Here is a 21,833-nt window from a genome sequence, read left to right as displayed (position 1 = left end):
AATCAATAAATTTTTTGTTTTTAAAATATATATATAATTACTGAATCAAACTCTAGTTTTTATTAAAAAGTTTGTTATTTTTGCCTTCCCTATTTAATCTGGCTTTCTTTTGAAGTGCTCAATGGTTATCTGTCTCTTCAGTTCATATTGTCTCTTGAGCTCATATTGTTTTAACTTTTAACTTAACGGTTTTAATACTAAATGTATTCTTTTGGTATTCTAAACTATTGCCGTTTTATAAATGATTGGTTCCAATAATTTTTATTGATCTAGTGAAGTTTAGAAGCAAAAAAAAATTATCGGTAAGTAAATGCAGATGTATGAAGAACGGTGAGAGGTGGTGGTTGATCAGAAAAAAGTGAGAGGTAGGTGAGATTATCTTTTACTAAAAAAAAACAAATGGCCGACATAAAAACACAACGCCCAGTCGCCACCGTGGGGACAGGGGAAAGGTGTTACTCAGAAACGAGCAAGATATTAATTGGCAAATTAAATATCTGTCGTTTTACGCATGCTCCCGTATTTGTTTTTTTTTTGTTTTTGTTTTTGGTAAAAGTATGCTCCCGTATTTGTTATCATTAACATCTTATACTATAAATTAGGGCTGGACATAAAACCCGTAACCCGAAATCCAAACCGAACCCGAACCGAAAAACCCGATCCGAACCGAATCCGAATTCTAAAAAATATTCAAATGGATCTTGTAAGATGTTACAAAACATATCCGAACCCGAAGTGTTATTAACCGAACCCGAATTGATAATCCGAAAAACCCGAAAACCCGAAAAACCCGAAAATACCCGAACAAACTGATCCGAATGTCCGAATTAATATATAATATAAATATTTAAAACATAAATATGTACTTCAAATATTTAATTTCATGTTTATTTCAACATGATATCTAACAATAAGTATCTAATTTTTTTAAAAAAATATTTTAAATACTCCATTATATATAAATAAGTATATATTTTTATGTTTTTCTATTGAATTTTAGATTTTACTTAAGGTATATCCGAACCGATCTGATATAACCCGAATCCGAATGATATATGGTTACTTCGGGTATTAACTGAACCGAACCGAAACCAATGTGTTATATCTGAACCCGAACCAAAGTTGTAGATTTACTAGAATGAGACCTAGAAGGTGTTACAAAATAGAACCGAAATCCGAAAAACCCGAACCGAACCCGAATGGGTACCCGAACGCCCAGGCCTACTATAAATAGTTGGAAATCACAATCGATGAGGTAGAAATCTATAAAAAGAAAAAATAATGAAAGCTTTCTCAGTGTTATCCATTTATGTGGCCATCGTTTTCCTAACAAGTCACACTGATGCTTTCACAAGAGACGATTTTCCAGAGGATTTCCTCTTCGGAGCTGCCACTTCTGCTTATCAGGTTCCATTCTTCTTCTGTGCTCTTTCGTATTTTTCTTAGCTGTTGTTTTATAAGGTTTTGTCTTTTACTTCTTGTTGTCATGTTTTGTACTTTGTTGGGGGAGATATTATAGTGGGAAGGAGCTGCTGATGTGGATGGAAGAACTCCTAGCGTTTGGGATGGTTTCACACCCATTGGTAAGAAAGAGAAAAGAGAGTTATTTTCCATTTCATTGGCATTTAAATAAAAGCAAGAAAATTGAGTGAGTCTTTGCTTATCTGAGAGCTTGTTTGATTAGATTCATAGATCTTGGTTGCATTTTTTTTAGCTGATAACAAGGACAAAGGATATATAGCATGTGATGGATATCACAAATACAAGGTGTTTTTTTTTTCTTTCTCCTCTCTTCTTTGTTTGCTCTCTTCTTGTTTATAAGTAAGTCTCTGTCTCTGGCTCTGTTTTTCTCAAGCTGTATTGTTATTGTGGGTTTTGGCAGGAAGATGTTAAGCTGATGAAAAAATTGGGTTTAGAAGCATTCAGATTCTCTATCTCATGGTCAAGACTTATACCTAGTAACACCTCCTCTTTCTGGTTTCTTAACTTGCAAGTTTTTTTGTAAAAAAAAAAACATTTTCGACTCTTAAACCCTTTTTGTGTGTCTGTGGTTGGTTTCTCAGATGGAAGAGGACCCATCAACCCAAAAGGTCTACAGTTTTACAAGAACCTCATCAAAGAACTACTAACTCATGGTGATATTTCTTACTTATAAAAAACTAATTATTAAAGATTATTTTTTCCTTAAAACTTGTTCTTAATGCCAATTCATAGCTTCTCATAAAAAGTTTTCGGCAAAACAGGAATCGAACCACACGTTACACTATACCACTATGATCTTCCTCAGGCTCTTGAAGATGAGTATGGAGGATGGCTCAACCGCAAAATTATGTAATATTAATAATTCTGATCTAATACCCATTTTTTAATGATGATCACTGAAAAGAAGAAAAAAAATTTGTTGGTTGCAGAGAGGACTTCACTGCTTTTGCAGATGTATGCTTCAGAGAGTTCGGGGATGATGTGAAGCTATGGATTACAATTAACGAAGCTAACGTATTCGCTATTGGAGCGTACAGCCAAGGGTTTTTGCCGCCAGGACGTTGTTCTACTACCAAATACGTCAAGTGCTCCACTGGAAACTCTTCTACCGAACCATATATTGCAGCCCATAACATATTGCTGGCTCATGCCTCTGCTTCAAACTTGTATAGACTCAAGTACAAGGTACATACACACACACATAGGTCTATTCTTGGCTCTTAAAAAACCTTATGAACATAATGTGACGGTGCAGAGTAAGCAGAGAGGATCCATAGGCTTCTCCATATATGCATATGGATTCTTTCCTTATACTAACTCCAAGGAGGATGAAATAGCAACTCAGAGAACTACAGATTTCTTCTCTGGCTGGTGAGGAGAATATATTTTTTTTGTTTTTTTTGTTCGAGTGACGTTGAATCTGATAACTTTGAATATTATAACACAGGCTCTTAAAGCCTTTGGTGTTTGGGGACTATCCAGATTCAATGAAGAGAATCGTGGGAACTAGGTTACCTGTTTTCTCAGAGGAAGAGTCAGAGCAAGTGAAAGGTTCATCCGATTTTTTAGGCATTATCCATTACACAACAATGTATGTCAGAAAGAGTACAACCACCACATCTTCTATCCTTCCTAGAGACCACGAGTTCTTCACAGACATGGGGGCAGAGACTATCCGTAAGCTTTACTTGCTTGTCAAGTAATCAATCCCATCTGCTCCACTCTTTTCAGCTGATGATTCTTCTTCTTGTGTACAGCCATTGGGAATCAATCTATTCCATGGGGGTTTGAAAGTGTTTTGGATTATTTGAAACAGAGCTATGACAATCCTCCTATCTACATTCTTGAAAATGGTCTCTGGTTTTGGCTCTGTTTTATCTCTGCTTTTGAAAAGCAATCTTTCTTTGTTCTTCTTAATATCTCTTCCATTTGCTAAACAGGTTTAGCTACGAATCACAGTTCCACGCTACAAGACACAGAAAGAGTTGAATACATTCAATCTAGTATTGGTGCCATGTTAAACGCCATCAGGTATATATGATTTGGTATTAAATTGGTTTAACTCTCTTTTAATTTGCTCTCTGCTCTCTGATTCTTGACGAATCATCTTTTTTTGAATGATTTTAGGAATGGATCGGACACGAGAGGTTACTTCTTATGGTCGATGATTGACTTGTACGAGCTGGTTGCTGGCTACAAGCTCAGCTTTGGATTGTACTACGTGAATTTCAGTGATCCTGGTCTCGAGAGGTCACCAAAGCTCTCTGCTTCTTGGTACTCTGGTTTTCTCAATGGTACAGTTGTTGTTGCTCCTCAGGATATTACTCACCCGCAGAGCCACTTCTCTGGCTCCTCATCTATGTGATGTAGTTATACATATATATAAGTAGTAACTAGAACACAGCCACGTAAGCTTCCAGAAGTATTATTTAAGTAAAATAATGTTTGCATATCGTTCCAATATGCAAAAGCACATCTGTGTAGCGGTTTCACAGTACCCTTCACGGTACTGACCAGTGTTCGATATCCTGGCTGCGCAATTGTATTTTTCTATTCCTTTTGAATGATTTCTCAAATCTTTTAAAAATCTTTGCCTCAAATTCAAGCAACACTATAAGCGTTTGATCGATAAACTGAGCTGTGTAGCAGTCATTAACTAGATTGGTTATGCATGTTTCTCAATATAGGTTTGTAATGTTCAAGAAATCTATAGGAAGTTTGTAGATGAATGTGGTTTAGAGAGAAAACCCCAGGCTGGTGTTCGTTTAGATATGGTAAATATTTTTATTATTATTTTTTTAAAATATATTCTAACTTTCTTAAATGGTTTTAGGTCAAAGAGTTAAAGGAGTTTTACGAGAAGTCCCACAAGAAAATTTTTTTTTTATAAATTATTTTAGTTTATGCTTTAGTTATACATTTTTTTGATGAATTAATATATATATATATAGTAAAAAATTGCTAATTTGTTGAATGATCATATTATAAAAAATATTAATCTATCTATCTATACTATTATTTGCGGAGTGATTTTTCGCGACGAAATTCTCACGTTAAAAGTTAGAACGGTTAATATCGATTTTACCCTTAATGAATATATTTATATATATAAATGATTATATAACTAAAAACGAATTTAATATTAATAATATTATATTTATCTATTATATTAGATAAATGATTATAAATTAATATAATAAATTTCAAAAAATAAAATATATCTAAAACTTAAGATAATTCTTATATATATTGTGTTATTATCTGGAAATAATAATAAATTGCAAAACATATTTAAAACTTAAGATATTCTTATATATATTCTGTTATAATCTGGAAATAATATTTATATTATAAAATTTATAACATTAAGATATAAAACAATATATAATTAAATACTAACCAAACAAAAATATTTGTATAAAGATATATTCTAAAATAATTCTAATATGTGAGTGTTTTTAAATTTTAAACACATAATAAACATATATATAATGATGAAAAACTCGATTATACATAAATAATTTGATGTTTGATTTAAAGTATTCAAGAACATTTAAATCAATAAAATGTAAGCTAATAAGTATTCATAATAAGATTGTGCCCGTATGTGCGGATGAGACACCTAGTTTTGTAGTAAGAAGCTAATGAGAGATAGGAAGATAAAAGAGGAGAGAATGTATGATATAGTTAGTTGGTAAAATATAGTTTTTTGTTTTTTTAACGCATGATAATTATGGTATTACAATTATGAAAAATATAATATATGATTATATAGTCGACAATTCTAAGTGTCGTATGAGGATTAACGCATAACTGCATCACCTGAGTTGCGCTATGGAATCTATATTTGGCGGTACTCCTTACATCATGTTTGTAGTAATTGGGCCTCAATTTTAAGCTCTGGCCCAACAAGAATCCTGCACAAGTTCAAATAAGGAAAAGACGTTAACGTTTCCGTTTCTATTGATGACGGTCATATACTTTACAAAAGCCAATATGGAATAAGAAGAGTAAAGTCGGTGATCATGTTATATATATAAAGGAGGTGGTGTCATGGCTTAAGAATCATCCGAACTAGAAAGAGCATACGAGAGAGAGAGATTGGCAAGAGATTAAGCAATTACAAGTGTTAGGGTTTTGTGCTAATCACTGGCTTGTAATCTCTATTATTGTTCTTGAGAAACAGTTTTTTCTTTGAGTGAATAAGAAAGAGCTTTTGGTATCTGATTTCTATCTAAGTTTAAAGCACTAGGAATAGGTTTAAATCCTAACAAGTGGTATCAGAGCAATCCAGGTTTGATTGCAAGTGCTAGGAGGAGATATGGAATCAATACCGGGAAAGTTCAAGTTCGAGATTGAGAGGTTTGATGGGAAAGGTGATTTCGGGTTATGGAAGTACAAGATGATAATGCAGTTGGAGCTTCTAGGATTAGATTCAACGATTCAGGAAGTTTCAGAAACGACTTCTGAAACGGACACGGAGAAAGACGAAGATAAATCAGACGTCAAAGTAGATCCGTTGAAGGACAAGAAGGCAAAGAATCTAATATGCATGAGCCTAGGAAATTTGGTTCTACGTAAGGTGATGAAAGAAACAACTGCGTTAGGGGTTTGGAAGGCTTTGGAAAGAGATTACCAAACAAAGACACTTCCTAATAGGATCTACATGAAGCAGAGGTTTGCAAGCTTCAAGATGGATGATCACAAGAGCATTGAGGAAAATCTGGATATTTTTCTCAAGCTAGTTTCAGATCTTGCAAGTCTTAACATCAACATCAGCGATGAAGACCAGGCAATTCAAGTCTTATCTAGCTTGCCCCAGCAATTTGATTCACTAGTTGACACGCTCAAGTATGGGACGGCGAAAGAAACTCTTACGATGAATGACGTGATTAATTCAGCATACTCCAAGGAAGTGGAGTTAAAGGAAAAGGGATTGTTGAATAAATCCAGGTCTGATGCAGAGGGTTTGTACGTGGAGTCAAGGGGCAGATCAGAGAAAAAGGGTGACAGAGGAAGAACTAACGGCAGGAGCAGATCTAAGTCAAGGCGAAGGTTTGATAAAAACAAAACAGGTTGTTTTATCTGTGGAGAAGAAGGACACTGGAAAAGAGAATGTCCTGAAAGGAGACATAGAGAATCTGCAAATATTGCTACAGAGCCGAAGCAACCGTTAGTGTTGACAGCTAGTGTGCAAGACACTAAGCAAGAATGGATCATGGATTCGGGATGTTCTTATCATAGTACATCAAACAAGGAGGTAATGTTTGATCTCAAGGAGTTCAATGGTGGTTCAGTGTTAATGGCTAATAACACTCAATGTAACATCAAAGGAATTGGGAAAATAAAGATTCAAAATTCAGATGGCTCTGAAGTGATTCTCACGGGTGTTAGATACATACCGGAGGTGAGAAGAAATTTAATTTCCTATGGGATGTTAGAAAAATCAGGTTGCAAGTATAGAGGAAGCAATTTCATGGTGCACTTCTACAAAGATAATAAGAAGGTGATATCAGGAAAATATCAAGATGGAGTTTATTATCTACAAGGCACAGTTACTAAGAGTAAGAAGAACATGCCTAGAGTGGAGAAAGAAATCAGAAAGAAGTCGTCAAAGACGGTGACGTTTGCTACAAGTCTGATTCTGGGACCTACTCCGTACGGTTTTGAAACAAAATACGCATCAGCTCAAGGTGGAGACTCTTTCTTAAAAGAAAAAGCAGAAGAAATTGAGTCTAAGGCGAGCAGCGAAGAATCTCGGACAGAATCTTCAAGGGATGAATTTTTGTTTGCAAAAGAAGTTAAGCATAAAGATGGTGATCTCTTAGCACATGTTCTGGCTGCACCTAAAGAGCTTAATACGAAAGAAGGAACTAAAGCTTATGCGGAGGATTGGAAGAAGGCTGGAAAAGAGGAGAACGTGTATACAGGACTCAAGAATGAAGCTGTGAGAAAGGTATCACATATATTGGAAGAGGGTATCTTCGGAGATAGAGTCAAGGAGAATATAACGATATCTAAGAACCATTCCAATCAAAATCCAGCAGATTTACTTATTGAAGCAGTACCTGGACATGAGGTTCAGGATCGCTGCAATTCAGACTAAGAAATATAGTCGCTCCAGGTAACTCCGTTATCAACGCTGTCTCAAAGCTCGCAGAGACAGAGGAGGAGAAACGAGTCAGTTTCGGGTTTATATTGATAATGGGAAAACTCAAGGAGGTGGAGTTTAAAGAAAGTTACCTGTGAGCATAGATGCGAGGCAGAGGTTTCAGCTCAAGGTGGAGCAGCTAAAACACAAGGAAAAATCACTCAAAGGCTCTGAAGCAACGGATGAGGAACATGAGAGAACGTCTTAAACAGCTACTGCGGTGGAGAGCAAACCGAGGAGAGCTGAAGGGAGACGAGTATCTCAATTAAAAAAGAAAGCACAACAAGATCACTGGATGAGTTTAACATCACAAGCGTCAACTTAAAACATGTAAAGAGAAGTGGATAACTTTACAAGGAAGTTGAAGGGAAACGGGTTCATGCGTTCGTCGGAGTAACGGCGGAGTCTCTAAAGGGTCACCTGAGAGAACGTCTTAAACAGTAAGAAAGGCTGAAGGGAGACGAGTACCTAGGCTGGCCAAAGAAGAAACAGATCACATGACATCAGAAACGTTTTTTTAAAACAGCTAAAAGGGTGTAAATGAATTTACCGAGAAGCTGAAGGACGAAGTTTGAGCAAGCAGGAGAAACGTATAACGGGAAACACATGAAAGAAATATGCCGGTTGAAGAATCACATCTCACTGTCAAAGTCAAAAGGAGATTAAGTCTATACGATCTCAAAGGGAATATGTAAGAGGTTTTCAAGCAAACTCAAATCATCAGAGAAAGCTTACCAGAGTGCTGCAGTAATCCGACAAGGTTGAGCCATGGATCGACAACCTGAAACATTCAAAATGAGAACTTTGTTAATTACCAGTAAAAGGAGAAATCGCGAGCTTCTTTGAGAATTACTAGTTCTTACAGTGAAGAAGCTTTGGAGGTAAGGTCGGAGATTGCAGAAAAACGAGCTGGAGATTTGGGTAGTTGAATTGATCTCTGGAATCAAGGCGAGAAAGGTTGGAGACAGAGTAGCGGCGTACGAGTTACATGAGTTGTCGACGGTGAAAAGGAGATAAGAAAGAATAGCCATTCTGGCTTATTTTTTGCGACGCATCAAAGGCAAGGAAAATGAGCATAGGATACTCATGGCTATGCATCGTCGAAGTAACTCAGCGAAAGTGTTACTGGATCCAATTCGAGTTGCAGAGGAAAGACATGAAAGCTTTGAGTCGGCATGTGGATATGTCGGAGAGAGGACGAGGAGCAATGATTTACCGGCAAAGAAACTCGACGAAGCAAAGAGCAGTGATTCACTGGATCAGATCGTTTTCTCTAGAAAGCGATGAAAAAAAAAAAAAAAAAAAAAAGGGGGGCTGCTCTGGTTTTGTTCTTTGTCGATCACGAGGAAGACAAGAGAGTCAAAATTAGGCCAGGTGGAGTTTGTAGTAATTGGGCCTCAATTTTAAGCTCTGGCCCAACAAGAATCCTGCACAAGTTCAAATAAGGAAAAGACGTTAACGTTTCCGTTTCTATTGATGACGGTCATATACTTTACAAAAGCCAATATGGAATAAGAAGAGTAAAGTCGGTGATCATGTTATATATATAAAGGAGGTGGTGTCATGGCTTAAGAATCATCCGAACTAGAAAGAGCATACGAGAGAGAGAGATTGGCAAGAGATTAAGCAATTACAAGTGTTAGGGTTTTGTGCTAATCACTGGCTTGTAATCTCTATTATTGTTCTTGAGAAACAGTTTTTTCTTTGAGTGAATAAGAAAGAGCTTTTGGTATCTGATTTCTATCTAAGTTTAAAGCACTAGGAATAGGTTTAAATCCTAACAATGTTGCAGACGTCTTGTAAGTATTTTCTCTATGAATTCGCATAATTCTCATTTTTTCGAGAAAAAAGAAAGAGAGAAATTTATGGATTCATACTAGTATTATTACTTAACTTAGCAAATTTATATTAATCTAGATCGATTTAAGCTGTTTTAGAAAAAAAAATAACCGATTTAAAATGGTTTAAGCCTATTTGAGTTTTTTTTGTCATCATTGCCTATTTGAGTTATACAAATCGAATTTTAATAAAAACGTTTTGGCTAGATGTAATTTGCAGTGTCGGCCTACCTAATTTATTCAGTGATGAGCATGAGTGCAATTTCTATAGAAACTCATATAAGCAAATAGCGCTCTTAGAAATAAAGGTATTTATTAGTTTCTGAATCACCAAATTTATTTGTAAAATGTAAACGCATACATACATAATTTATTTTCTGTGTTGCGTTTACATTTACAAATAACTTTTGATTACAATGATAAAACCTTCAAGACAACAGTAAATGCGAAAGGAAAACAACAAACGAAACAGAAACAACCTTATCAAAGAAACATAAAGACAAGATGTAGAGAGAGTCTTTCGATCAGCTCGTTACCGGAGCAACGGTCAAGCCAGGTGAGACTTTAAGGAAAGCCGGACGAGAACAAAGGTCCTCCCACCACGCCTTCACATTAGGACGGTCGTTGACCAAACCAGCATGACTCGTCTTCATGAAGTAGTAAGTGTAAGGAACGTGGTGGAGATCCGCGAGTGTGTAAGAATCTCCAGCCAAGTATTTTGTCTTCCCGAGTCTCTCCTCGTACACATCGAGCACTTTCCCTAGCTTCTCAAGATTCTCTTCCACGATGGCTGCATTAGGACTCTCGCCTTGAAGCGGCACAACTATGAGCTGGTGGATGACGGCGGAGATCGCAGGGTTGAAGTGGTGGGACTCCACTTCCGACCACAGCTTCACAATGGCTGCTTCTTTAGCGTCTGCATGTCTCGTCAGATCCGTTCCCTTTTCTTTGTGTTTATCAGCTATATATGCCGTGATTGCCCTCGACTCTGTTTTTTTATTTAAAAAATAGATACCAATATTGTCAAAAATATATGTAAAAAAAGTATATAATATATAGATTGATACGAACCAAAAAGGGTAAGGTCGTCGTCTTGTAGAACTGGAACTTGGCCAAAGGGCTGCATCGAGGAGAAGAGATGTGACTAGATACATCATACAAATAATATATAACGAATGCGCATAATAAAATAGTAGTGTGTTGATCTTAATATGCATGCGTACGTTCATGGCGAGGAAAGAAGGGAGTTTGTGGTGGCAAGCAAAGAGATCGACGGGGACAAGATCGAACTCAGTCTCCTTCTCGTGAAGGCAGAGAAGCACACGTGCCACGCACGCTGACATCCCATCTCCATATACCTTCATCGCCATTTCACACTAATTTGTAACTCGGAAGAGAGAGAGTGAGACAGAGATTAAACTGTGATCTCGTTTGCTCCTATGTATATATAACACATGCTGTGTGTCTTGTATAAGCCAAAGTGCAATATAGATGTGGTCCTCCTGTTTCTTGGACTTGTAACAATTATATAGAAATATAGAATCTAGCAATTAGGTGACGTAGATAGTCGAATCTTTGCTGTTTTTTTCAGAGGTCGGTCGTTGAAACTTGATGGTTTCATATAGGATTCTTTTTCCTCGTGCCTTGAAACTCGGTTAACCTGCTATCGTTAGTATTCGTATGAGGATCCGTGAGCGTATGTGCATGAGGATCCGTGAGAGTACACGTGACACTCAGCTGCTAGCTCACGTGGTCTCTCGTCCTTTGACCGGCACAGTGTTGACTGAACTGTTGTTCTTACACAACAAGACAAGTTGGTTTAAGTGGAATGTCTGGGGAAGACGCAAATTGAGGAGCCTTGAAACTGTTTTGGGGTAGGGATTAAAGGTTTTTGGAAATTATAAGAACCGTTCGTAATTATTATACACACAAACTATATACATTAACACACCATGTGGTTGCACCAAATCTCACCACTTAAGTAGAGCATAGATAAAAAAGAGATAGAAGGAACTTAAGAGAATAGTTTGCATCATCTAGAAAACAGAAGGCGGTTTTAGACAGTTGTGATACTCAAGCTGAGTCATTTCTCCTCCATTCACCGGATCATACTGGCATCTGTAGAAGCTGTTCAAAACACAACAAAGAACATAATCCAACTAAGGTTTTTTCAAATCAGATATGCAATAAGAACAATTCAAGTGTGCCAACAGATTTTTCTGCTTACCTCCCATCCATGCCAAGAATAACAACAGTGTTCTTCTGATGACCAAAGGCGACTATGTATTGAGTTCCTTCAACCAACCTGAACTGAGCCACCGACCACTCCGAGCTGAAATACTTGGGCAACACTCCTAATAGAACAATAAAGAGTCATGCTTACTGAACCAAGGGGTGAAATTAACTAGTTTTTTGGGTTCAAGCCATATATACCTTTAAATAATGACAGGGACGAGGATGGGGATGAGGAAGTACGAGTAAGCTCAGATGCAATTCGGGGTGTGTCTTTCACCTGAGCACCGGAGTTACCTTTGAGACCAAAGACATGGACGGTTCCTTTGTCACTCGAGACAGCTAACCACTGAGCATTTGAAGAGAAAGCCAGACTATATATCTCTGCTCTATCTGCACCCCTCCTAACCTGTACATTCACATACACACGTTGGCATTACTGAACCATGGACTCCAAATTCATAAAGCTATTATCACTTATATACTACATTTGAGATTTCTTAACAAAACAAGAATCGTAAAGACTTCATAGGTTTGTATAAGATGAGAAATCCAACACCCTAACAGCTTAATTCAGAAACGATCCAGTGAAATAGTAGTTTGCAGCTTAAAGAACAAGATCGACTTTGCAACATGTATCACCACATCTTTTGTGATAAAAATTCCTCTGACGATAGGTTCATCAATGACCCTAACAGTTTAACGTGATCATATCAGACTATTACCATGTTTCCTAAAAAGTATCAGATCATAAGGATCAAAACTACATTTGAGATAAGAATAGTAAGACTTCGCAGGCTTGTATATGACGAGAAATCTAACATCCTAACACAGATAACAAGATTAAGACAGGGAGTTTCTCCTATGGAGTAACCGATGCAAATGAGCTTAATAAAGAAACTCCAATGAAATAGTACTTTGCACTTTTGCAGCTGAAAAAACAAGATCAACTTTGCAACATGCATCCGCACATCTTTGGTAATAACAAATTCCTCTGAAGAATTGACGATAGATTCATCAATGACTAATGTCAGGTGCAAAAATAGAAGGATTCCACGAGATAAAAATAAAAAATAAACACCCATCCGACAACAGCAAGCAAATCAGCTAGCTCGAAACAGTGACTAAGGATCATATAAGAAAAGCAACTTCTCTGCATATCTCAGCTAATAATAGACTCAATTAATATCCAGCCTCTACTTTGCATTCATTCATCCAGATACAAGACAGTGACTAAACCACCAACCAAATCAGCTAAAAGAGAAAGTAAGTCTTTCGATGAGCAGTTTACCTCTTGACGCAAGGTACCATCAACAGTATTGAAGATCCGAACAAGAGTACCCTTAGAGCTCGCCGTAGCCAACAAATGCCCATCCTGCGTGAGAGCAAAGCAAGCAATCCTGGAATCATGAGCCATAACGAACTTAGTCCGCTTCGAAGCGTAGTGCTCGATCCTCACTTGTCCTTTCTGCAAACCAGGGCACACCAACACCATAGAGCCAGCACCCTGAGAGACCGCACACAGTCCCTTAGGGTTCGCAATCGTCTCAATCTGGTGCAACAGCTTAAGATCCGCGAAGTTGTAGACAAAGATCTTCTGCTCGAGGACGACGATGATCCGATCCCTCCTGAGCCTAACGGATCGAACATCGGACCTGAAGGAGAGCTCTCCGATGCACCGGCTCTGGTGATCGTCCCAGATCATGACCTTGTTGGGAGGATACTGCGGATCGGGTCCGCCGCCGACGAGCGCGAGTATGTTGCATCGGAAGAGCATCTCCACGACGGCGACTCCGCCGCCGCGATCGAAATCGCGGCGGAAAATCTCGCGGAAGGGATCGCAGTTGAGGATGCGGAAGCCGCGGTCGGTGCCGACGGCGAAGCAGGCGTGGTCTTGGTTGAAGGAGAGGTGGAGGAGCGACGGGAGAGGCGTTTGGATGTTGGAATCGGGATTGGGATTGGGATTGTGAGGGACCTCTTCGGAGTTGAGGCTCATGGAGGAGAAGGAATCGAGGGACTCGGTGTCGTCTCCGGGATCGCGGTGGTGAGAGGGGAGAGTAGAGTCGGAATCTGAGGCGGAGGTTGAATCGATTGGCCAGGGAGAAGCGTCGGAGGAGGAGACGGTGGCCATTGGAATCTAAAAAGAATCTTTCTATAAGAGAGAATGAAGCGTGGAATAAGGAATTGGTGGTTTGCTTGTTGCCGTCGTATCTTTCAGGCGGCTACTCACGTTCTTATCAAAACAAAACAAATAATAAGTTTGGGATAAACTCAAAATATTAGATTCCAGAAAATTATACCTGAATTCTTTACAGTTCATTATCTATCTGAGAATGAATTATACAGTTTTTTTTTCTATTTAAAGTTCGTAGTATTATATAGCTAACAATACTGTTAACACTCCAGAGATGTATAACATCTTACAAAATGTATACTATTTCTTATTTTATTTTGATAAAATGTATATTATTTTCTTCCAAAGTTGAATATTTTATTGTGCTTAATTTCTTTATCTAGAAAGATACAATACAGATATATGTTCTGTTTTATTTTTTTTTTATTTTTTTTTTGATAATCCGGGGGTTTTCCACTTACGCGGATCATTCCCCCGGGTCCGGTCAGGCAGCGGTCCACTTCACCCGGAAGGGTTATACCTGGGCTGAGGACAAGGCCCAACACCCAGTACCGCATTTGGTGACATGGAAGAGGTAGTTCCCCTCCAGGTGGTTCGAACCCAGGAGCATGACCATTGGCCCCCAAGACCCTTACCACTTGTGCTACCTCATCCCGTCATGTTCTGTTTTATTTGTTACCAGTATTTCTGCTTGTTACATAAATTTCGCAACCAATATTTTTAAAATGTAACATTCTTATCTAACTTTTATAAGTTGATTTTAAATTTCTAAGTTGCATGGAAACTCCATTCAAGATTTGTTTTCTGTTCTTGAAACATTTACAAATCAAAATTCTTGAGAACTTGTGAAAACATAGTAAAAGCATTTTTTAAAAGTTGTATTTTAAACACACGAAGTAAACTTGCGTTTCTATTTTAAAAATTCGTGATTTTGATTTGGAAACATGAAAGAATGACTACTGTCATTTGATTTTAGTGATTTCTTATTTAATTTCATTTTTGTATATTTTCCATGTAATGAATACTTGTTGACTTGTATTTTAATATCATCTTTTGATATTTGTTGTTATTTCTGTATAATAATGTGATTTGGAACAAAGCTGACTTTATTGTTTTATCAAAAATAACATGTTTTGTTGACAAAAGAAACATGTATTGTTTCTAATTTTAATAAAAACGTTTATAAAATGTACAAAAAAAAATCACACTCATATTATTCAGTTTTCTCTTATATAAATCATACAAAGAAAAGCAAAACAAACTTACATGTTGATTATATATAGACATTTCTAAAATGTTTTAATTTCTAAAAAAAAATTAAAATCATGTTTTGACATCTGATTTCCTATTTCATGCAACCAATTAATATTTCAAGATTTTCGATGAGTAATAAAATCAACAAACAAGCAAATAATTTATTTTTTCTATTTGAAAATATAAAAAGTGAATAGAAAAGGAAAAAAAAATCTCATTGTTGACGACTTAGCACCGACGAGTGGACCCGTTAAAATCTGTAAGGATTCATTGGTGGGTATAGTGCCGGTTGTGTCTGCGGCGGAGCAGCATTAGGATAGCCTTCAGGTGGACATGATAAGCCAGGAAATATCGATGCATACATTGTCGGTGGACTTTCAGGTGTGTAACTCATCATGGGATAGCCATGAGGTGGATACAAGCCAGGGAAACAAGTCGGAGGCAAAATCTCCGGCGGAGCCAGTGGTGGATAAACCGGTGGCTGATGAACCGGAACATGACCATAACTAAACGATCCAACGCTTGGAAGCAACTGACTCAACACAGGTCCAGGTCCGTTCAAATTAACAGGCCGATACGTCGCTGGAGGGGGACGCACCGGCTCATGAGCTATGTACCGTGAGCATCCAACACCGCTCGCAGCAGCAACCGGACCGGTGAAGGAATAAGTGAAACTGATGTCGCCTCCTGGTTTTCCGTTAGTCTTCTTGATTTTGTACGTGACGTATCTTTGACCGGCCTTATCATTTCCGAGATGATCCAAAAGCTCTTTCACCGGAACGTGAACCTCGCCGATGTCTTTATCACCTCCTCCTCCTCCACGTTGCTCACATTTGATCTTGAATGTGATCACAAGCCGGTTAGCCTCGGCTAAAGATTGGTCGATGGCAAATTTCATGGCTCCATCGATCCACCTGGGGCTTGTTCCACTAGCCACTTGTGTCCGCTGCTCTGGGTGGTCGGAGAATTTGGGATCGCCGGATAACTTCACGGCCACGTAAACATCCATCTTAGAGACCTTCTCAAGCCCTTTTGCTGACGTCACCGTTATTGCTAGAGATCTCCGCTCCATTGTTGAAAAGACCAAAGATTGAAATGTAAAAGCTGGTTCATGTCTTGCTTGACACATCATTACTTATAGAAAGTTGCAGAGACGACTTAGAGAAAGTCAATGGACTATTTCATTATTACATCCACTAGTCTCTTTTGAATTTCTAACTAATTTAAGATTTTAATATGCAACTGTAACAGTAAAGTATTACCATGAAGGAAGGAGTCTGTGTGTGATGAACAGGCCAAAGGTCATATTTAGGGGTGGACACTTTATCCGATATCCGAAGTGGCACCCGAACCCGACCCGAAAAACCCCGAACCGAAATCCGAATCGAAGTAGTAAAATACCCGAACGGGTATTAAGTTAGGAGAAATTGGATATCCGAACCCGAACGGGTAATACCCGAACCCGAATGGATATCCGAAAATAACCGAATATGTGTATACTTACCCTTATATTTCTAGTTTACATCTCTCATTTTATTTAAAATATTTATATTGATGTTAGACATACTTTAAAATCATATAGTATATATATATAACTATGGAGAAAATAATTTGATATTCATTTAAAATGCATGTTAAACTTTTTATTTCATGTATTAACCAAAGTTACATCCAAAATTTAAAAACAATAGCCAAATTAATATTTTTATTTTGGAAATGTTATCTCCAAATCTATTAATCATTCAATCTACAAAAAGAAAAAAAAAATCAGTTAAGTAAAATCTATATTTTTAAATATAAAAAACTTTAAAAAAGAAAATTTTATTTTTATTTCTTTTAAAATCTAAATATCCGAACCCGATCCGAAATAACCGAACCCGAACTAAAAATACCCGAACCCGATCCGAAGTTCAGAAATACCCGAACGGGTATTATACTCCTATACCGAAATACCCGAAAATCCGAAATACCCGACCCGAACCCGAACGGGTACCCGAACGCCCACCCATATTACAACTCAGTCAAAAGGTAATAAGACTCTGAGTCACACAGATGGAACGGGTACGACTCGTAATATCCGTTAATAGCCCATTAACGGCCCATTAAAATGATTTTAAACAAAAATATTTGAAGGCCCAGTTGGAACCTTCGAACTGACCAGAAGGTTTGTCGGAATCCATTTCTATTTCCCAATCTAGGCGGAGAAGACGGCGCACGACCAGAGGGGCTGAAAGGAGAAGAAATGGTGAGCAGAGAAGCGTTGATCGCATACAGAGCCCTGCTCAGGGCCACGAGGAAATCATTCGCCGGAGATACCGAGATGCTCAAGGCTTCGGCGGCCGAGATCCGTAATAAGTTCGAAGAGAACCGCCACGTGGCTTCAGATTCCGACATCCCTCGCCTACTCGAAGAAGCGCGTGAGGCCACTCAATTCATTTCCACCATGATCGTCCAGGCCAAGCTCAACGAACGCGGCGGATACGGTACTATTCTTTTTTTACTTCCCCATCTCTGTCTTTGCGCACCATCTGTTTGTTGAAATGTGCGACTGAAACTCATCTTTTGTCTCAGAGGTGAAAGCAAGTCAGGAACACGCGGGAGCGACTTTGGAGCTTCCTACAGAGGAGATGCTTCGGAAAAAATCTGTATGAGTTAAGTCTTGGTGTCTCTGAGACCATATTGTCACTGTCAGAAACTGGATTTCTGCTCCCTTACTCGTTTTGTTTTAATAGGGAAAGGTGGAACCTTCTTTTTTGTGATTCTCTGTTTTGTTCTCTCTTCACAGCCAAACCCAACTCTGATTTTATTAATAAAGAGATCATCACTTGCATTTTTTTTTTTATGAAGTTCTTCCATTTCTGATCTATGATTTGTCTATGAATGTCTCATATTGATTATATTGTTTGTTAGGCTATAGACTCTCACTTTCCACATCTTGGTCTCAAAGGCCCACTTCTTGCATCATGGTTATATCTATGCCCTTGTTTCTTACATCTGTTATGATGTTCATCTCTCTTGGTCTGTGCTTGTGCGGTTTCATAGTCTGATAGGAAGTTTGAATAAGAGTGAAGCCATGATCTTAGTCTAGTTTTCAAACCAGTGAATAGTCCGATAAGTATGGTTCATATTCTAAAAGAGAAACACTACACAGTCCTCTCTTCCTTAACCCAATACCCCATCCATGGTTTTGCACAGGAACCCATTATGTCTCCGTGGTTTAAGTTCAGAGTTCTACGTTTGTCTTTAATGTCTCATTCATGCTCCGCAATCACTGATTGCTTGTCTCGAGGAGCAATGTCTTTTTGTTTCATAGGAATATGCGAATACCCACAACCATATATACTTCCTTCTCTCAATTCTCTTGTGAGTTCAATTTAATTTGTAAAACGTAATTTAAAAATGCTCACGCAATACATGTACGATCACATTTTTATTTCTCTTCTTTCTCCTCTCACTCAATCCAACTTCATCATTATCGTCTAAACGCAACAGCTACGTCCAAAACGCTTGAAGCGTTACACACTATCTATGCGTTCAAACGCTTTATATCGCCGTTTTCATCAGTCACCAAGAACAGTCCCCTCAAATGGGCGCGTGCCGGCGTTTCCAGGCTCAAGGCTCAAGCCACCAAACGAGTAACCAACCTGTCATAAAGCCAAGCCTGAGAAGAAGTCGCTGTCAGCTTGATGAACAACTCGAAATATTAACTTCTTTTTTCCCCCCAATTTCGTTGATTCATTTAACTTTAAAATACCAATTACAAGACAGGTAGCAAACTCTATACCATGCTATCTCCTAAAGACACCTGCAACAAGCAGCAAGGATAGCCAAAAAATGAGGCAACACGCCTAACCAACACCGGCAACACGCCTAACCAATAACGCAACACGCCAAGGACAATCCAAAAAATTAGAGGCCGCGACTTTCATTAACAGAGAATTCAAATAATCAATTCAGATGACTTCTCGCAACATGAGATTGCGTCAATCCTTGCTTGGTAACACTTTGAACTATGAAAGTTGTTCTTTTATTTTGACTCATAGAGACCACCTGCCATCGAACTTCTCTGATTTCTGCAAGTTCCAAAAGAATTTTTTCCACCTGAAACAACAAAGAAGGCCAGGCTTCCGGTCGATTAACTGCTTTCAAGAGGTCCTCACATTCACCCGTAAACACAACTTTGTTGAATCTCATGCTACGCATGCTTTCAGTCATCCATAATATCGCTAGAAGTTTTGAGCCATCTTTAGAAGTGATATTAGAGAAAGCTCGCCTACTGTGACATATAACCACACCTCTCCCATTCCTTAGCACCCAGGCTGCACCAACCATACTTCTGGATTCACATCAATCAAATGCAAAATCGCACATTAACCAATCTGTTGGTGGAGGATCCCATCGTTTCTGTTTTTTTGGTCGAACCTCAACCTCTGCTCGAAATATTAACTTCAATTTCTGCTTTTTCTTAATATATTTATCTACCACCTAACTAAAATTTAGTTTCAAATTGAAACGGGCTAACTAAAAAGTATGATTTTTCCGGGATATTTTTAGTTTACAAAAACAAAAACTTAAAAGTATGATATATATAATCTATTAATTCATACATTTATAAATCGTCTACACTGGACTCGTTTACAGAATCTTGTTGTTGATTAGTCTTATTCCATGTTTTGAAAATGAATACTCAATTGTTATTAATAAACAAATTGATTTGAAAAAGAGAACCATGTTAGCCATAGCAAATCCAAAATTTTGAGCAAGAAAGTGAAGGAGATATGCCGCCACGTTAGAATCACAAGTCAACGTAAATGCTAATGCTTATCCCTTTTTTTAATTTGTATTCACCTCCAGATCCAAAGTTTTATGGAATTTTAATTCAATGATTGATCAAAGTTTTTTACACCATAATACAACATTTAAATTCAGAAAACATTAATATTTTTTTCTGTAACACAAACATTAATATACTCCCTATGTTTCATTATAAGTGTCGTTTTAGACTTGTGCACACTGATTAAGAAAGCATTTAATTTTGCATATTTTCAATATAAAAATATCATTATCGATACAATTCAACCAATAGAAAATAGAATGGAGAATAAAGTTAATAAATTTTGCATTGAAACTCTAAAACGACACTTATTTTGCAACGAAAAAAATTCTCTAAAACGACACTTAATATGAAACGGAGGGAGTATAATTCAGGTTTTTGGAATTTTTGTAGTTTTTGCTTTATATGCACTGGCCCTGAAAATTTGGAGGTTTAAAAAAATCAATTAACTTTAAAAAAAAATAATTGTGGGGTTTAGAGATTTTTTGGGAACTTATACGCATGTATTTTTTCCAGAAATTTTAGGCACTTATTACAAATGTTTAACTGTGGGCCGATCCTAACTATGAATCGTCTTTAACTATCAAAATTAATTAGTGTGGTCAGATGAATGATTCGGATATAACATCAACTAACAAAACCCCATAAATAAAACAAGTTGTACTGCAATCATTAATTATGCATCTTCTACTGTCATTTATACGAACAGAATATATAACTATGGGTCTCTGTTCCTGTATATATACCATAAAGACTGCATAGGAACAAGATGAATATATGATGCAACTGCTACGGATGGTTATTATGTTAATTTGTACCCACCACCCACGTCGGCTCTATGAATCCAATTAAAAAATTGCACCCAAAACAGCTAATGATGTTGTTTTTTTAATTCAATATACACGTTTCCTATAATTTCAGCACTAATTCAAATGTTCCCTTATTGCTCCACGGACCGAATCAATATTGCATAAATATGTGTATATATCTTTCACACAAACACACACACACACACACACACACACACACACATATATATATATAGTGAAAACAGCTAAGGAAATATCAAAGTAGACATTTTCATTGAGTTGGTAATCAGATTAATGTTATAATAGAGCAAGTGTTAATTTCAACTATACAGTCAGGATATGCTTCTATAATCAACAATGATACATAGTTTTAAAACTTTGTTCACTCGTTCATTTCAACTAAACTATTATTCATCTTAAGCATATGTTCCCATAAAAAATCTAGTTGACTTATAAAGTCACCGTAAGCATATGGTTAACAAATTGGAATCATTGAGATGTACAACAATATTGGATTTACCTCTAATCTCTGGTTGCTTTGAAATTTTTACTGGAGTTAACAACATGACAAAACAAAAGAAAAAACAAGTCACACTTAAAGCTCATATAGACACTTCTGTATCACGTTTCGCAACCCATTACGGTCAAAACGTTATGAATGTGATTATGTAAAGAACAGTTAGGACATTCTAGCTTTTGCTTGAAACGAACATTATGTTTTCTTAATTGTACATGCATGTTGATTGTGAATAACCTAAAGGGAAAAGTAAAAGAGAAAACGAACGTCGAAATCACTCAAAGTTCCTAGCAGTCTGGCTTTGAGTGCTAAGTTAGGGTTTGGCATTGACTTTGTGGACGTTAGCATACCTAACGAACCTATCACATCATTAATCACATTTATTTAGAATTTACGTTCTTAGTAGAAACATTCATTTCAAAAAAAAAAAAAATTATGTCACATTATTATACTATTTTTCTTCTCGTTGCTGCAAATAATGGAGTAAGTAACAATATATTTATTAATGTCCGATTTTTGAAGTAAAGTCGAAGAAAATTAAATAAAAATTTCCCATCTTATTCGCTCCCTAACCGAAAGGAT

The 21,833-nt window shown here is 37.3% G+C and overlaps 6 protein-coding genes across 12 annotated transcripts; 2 read left to right on the top strand and 4 right to left on the bottom strand.

The window, feature by feature from the left end:
• The first annotated feature begins 1,252 nt into the window (after positions 1-1,252).
• Positions 1,253-4,093, top strand: LOC108855235 (beta-glucosidase 10). Its single transcript, XM_018629001.2, has 12 exons — positions 1,253-1,407; positions 1,520-1,583; positions 1,715-1,767; positions 1,883-1,958; positions 2,064-2,135; positions 2,244-2,331; positions 2,412-2,667; positions 2,738-2,853; positions 2,930-3,159; positions 3,240-3,335; positions 3,423-3,513; positions 3,610-4,093. Exons 1-12 carry the CDS (start codon positions 1,282-1,284, stop codon positions 3,845-3,847), a joined length of 1,506 nt encoding a protein of 501 aa, XP_018484503.1. The 5' UTR covers positions 1,253-1,281; the 3' UTR covers positions 3,848-4,093.
• A 1,072-nt stretch (positions 4,094-5,165) lies between these two features.
• LOC108849653 (uncharacterized) lies at positions 5,166-9,410 on the bottom strand. 7 transcript variants are annotated; one of them, XR_008945303.1, is made up of 7 exons: positions 8,497-9,410; positions 8,369-8,414; positions 8,184-8,275; positions 7,988-8,101; positions 7,726-7,893; positions 7,551-7,635; positions 5,166-5,399 (listed from the first exon to the last, which is right to left on the bottom strand). XR_008945303.1 is itself a non-coding variant. In XM_057009431.1 (5 exons), exons 1-4 carry the CDS (start codon positions 8,662-8,664, stop codon positions 8,042-8,044), a joined length of 366 nt encoding a protein of 121 aa, XP_056865411.1. In that variant the 5' UTR covers positions 8,665-9,407; the 3' UTR covers positions 5,166-5,399; positions 7,551-8,041. The 7 variants fall into 7 exon arrangements, 1 of the variants encoding a protein (XP_056865411.1); XR_008945302.1 differs by having other exon boundaries at positions 7,726-7,875; XR_008945300.1 differs by having other exon boundaries at positions 7,988-8,106; positions 8,497-9,405.
• A 357-nt stretch (positions 9,411-9,767) lies between these two features.
• Positions 9,768-11,202, bottom strand: LOC108852936 (glutathione S-transferase F13). The gene is made up of 3 exons (XM_018626405.2): positions 10,695-11,202; positions 10,543-10,591; positions 9,768-10,459 (listed from the first exon to the last, which is right to left on the bottom strand). Exons 1-3 carry the CDS (start codon positions 10,839-10,841, stop codon positions 9,996-9,998), a joined length of 660 nt encoding a protein of 219 aa, XP_018481907.1. The 5' UTR covers positions 10,842-11,202; the 3' UTR covers positions 9,768-9,995.
• Positions 11,203-11,346: 144 nt separating this feature from the next.
• Positions 11,347-13,977, bottom strand: LOC108855919 (autophagy-related protein 18a). The gene is made up of 4 exons (XM_018629846.2): positions 12,995-13,977; positions 11,905-12,112; positions 11,699-11,825; positions 11,347-11,598 (listed from the first exon to the last, which is right to left on the bottom strand). The coding sequence occupies exons 1-4, from the start codon at positions 13,832-13,834 to the stop codon at positions 11,508-11,510; spliced, it is 1,266 nt and encodes a 421-aa protein (XP_018485348.1). The 5' UTR covers positions 13,835-13,977; the 3' UTR covers positions 11,347-11,507.
• A 1,134-nt stretch (positions 13,978-15,111) lies between these two features.
• On the bottom strand, positions 15,112-16,734 carry LOC108852504 (protein SRC2). The gene has a single exon (XM_018626011.2). The coding sequence runs from the start codon at positions 16,221-16,223 to the stop codon at positions 15,342-15,344; it is 882 nt and encodes a 293-aa protein (XP_018481513.2). The 5' UTR covers positions 16,224-16,734; the 3' UTR covers positions 15,112-15,341.
• A 495-nt stretch (positions 16,735-17,229) lies between these two features.
• Positions 17,230-17,930, top strand: LOC108851558 (mitochondrial zinc maintenance protein 1, mitochondrial). Its single transcript, XM_018625005.2, has 2 exons — positions 17,230-17,574; positions 17,663-17,930. Exons 1-2 carry the CDS (start codon positions 17,334-17,336, stop codon positions 17,740-17,742), a joined length of 321 nt encoding a protein of 106 aa, XP_018480507.1. The 5' UTR covers positions 17,230-17,333; the 3' UTR covers positions 17,743-17,930.
• Positions 17,931-21,833: the final 3,903 nt, after the last annotated feature.

Source organism: Raphanus sativus, chromosome 4 (genome assembly GCF_000801105.2).
Source record: "Raphanus sativus cultivar WK10039 chromosome 4, ASM80110v3, whole genome shotgun sequence".
NCBI lineage: Eukaryota > Viridiplantae > Streptophyta > Magnoliopsida > Brassicales > Brassicaceae > Raphanus > Raphanus sativus.
Note: the sequence above shows the minus strand (reverse complement) of the source record. Positions and strands in the feature narration are given on the sequence as shown.

Excerpts from the sequence above, each read along its gene's own strand:
- LOC108855919 (XM_018629846.2), bottom strand. The coding sequence starts at position 13,834 with ATGGCCACCGTCTCCTCCTCCGACGCTTCTCCCTGGCCAATCGATTCA. Across the intron at positions 12,113-12,994 it reads ATGGTACCTTGCGTCAAGAG|GTTAGGAGGGGTGCAGATAG; the intron begins GTAAACTGCTCA and ends GTGAATGTACAG. Across the intron at positions 11,826-11,904 it reads GTCCCTGTCATTATTTAAAG|GAGTGTTGCCCAAGTATTTC; the intron begins GTATATATGGCT and ends TTGTTCTATTAG.
- LOC108851558 (XM_018625005.2), top strand. The coding sequence starts at position 17,334 with ATGGTGAGCAGAGAAGCGTTGATCGCATACAGAGCCCTGCTCAGGGCC. Across the intron at positions 17,575-17,662 it reads CAACGAACGCGGCGGATACG|AGGTGAAAGCAAGTCAGGAA; the intron begins GTACTATTCTTT and ends CTTTTGTCTCAG.
- LOC108852504 (XM_018626011.2), bottom strand. The coding sequence starts at position 16,223 with ATGATGTGTCAAGCAAGACATGAACCAGCTTTTACATTTCAATCTTTG.
- LOC108855235 (XM_018629001.2), top strand. The coding sequence starts at position 1,282 with ATGAAAGCTTTCTCAGTGTTATCCATTTATGTGGCCATCGTTTTCCTA. Across the intron at positions 1,584-1,714 it reads GGATGGTTTCACACCCATTG|CTGATAACAAGGACAAAGGA; the intron begins GTAAGAAAGAGA and ends CATTTTTTTTAG. Across the intron at positions 3,514-3,609 it reads GCCATGTTAAACGCCATCAG|GAATGGATCGGACACGAGAG; the intron begins GTATATATGATT and ends GAATGATTTTAG.
- LOC108852936 (XM_018626405.2), bottom strand. The coding sequence starts at position 10,841 with ATGGCGATGAAGGTATATGGAGATGGGATGTCAGCGTGCGTGGCACGT. Across the intron at positions 10,592-10,694 it reads CTTCTTTCCTCGCCATGAAC|CCCTTTGGCCAAGTTCCAGT; the intron begins GTACGCATGCAT and ends TCCTCGATGCAG. Across the intron at positions 10,460-10,542 it reads CGACGACCTTACCCTTTTTG|AGTCGAGGGCAATCACGGCA; the intron begins GTTCGTATCAAT and ends ATAAAAAAACAG.
- LOC108849653 (XM_057009431.1), bottom strand. The coding sequence starts at position 8,664 with ATGGCTATTCTTTCTTATCTCCTTTTCACCGTCGACAACTCATGTAAC. Across the intron at positions 8,276-8,368 it reads CGGATTACTGCAGCACTCTG|TGAGATGTGATTCTTCAACC; the intron begins GTAAGCTTTCTC and ends TGACTTTGACAG. Across the intron at positions 8,102-8,183 it reads CTTCGTCCTTCAGCTTCTCG|GTACTCGTCTCCCTTCAGCC; the intron begins GTAAATTCATTT and ends TGGCCAGCCTAG.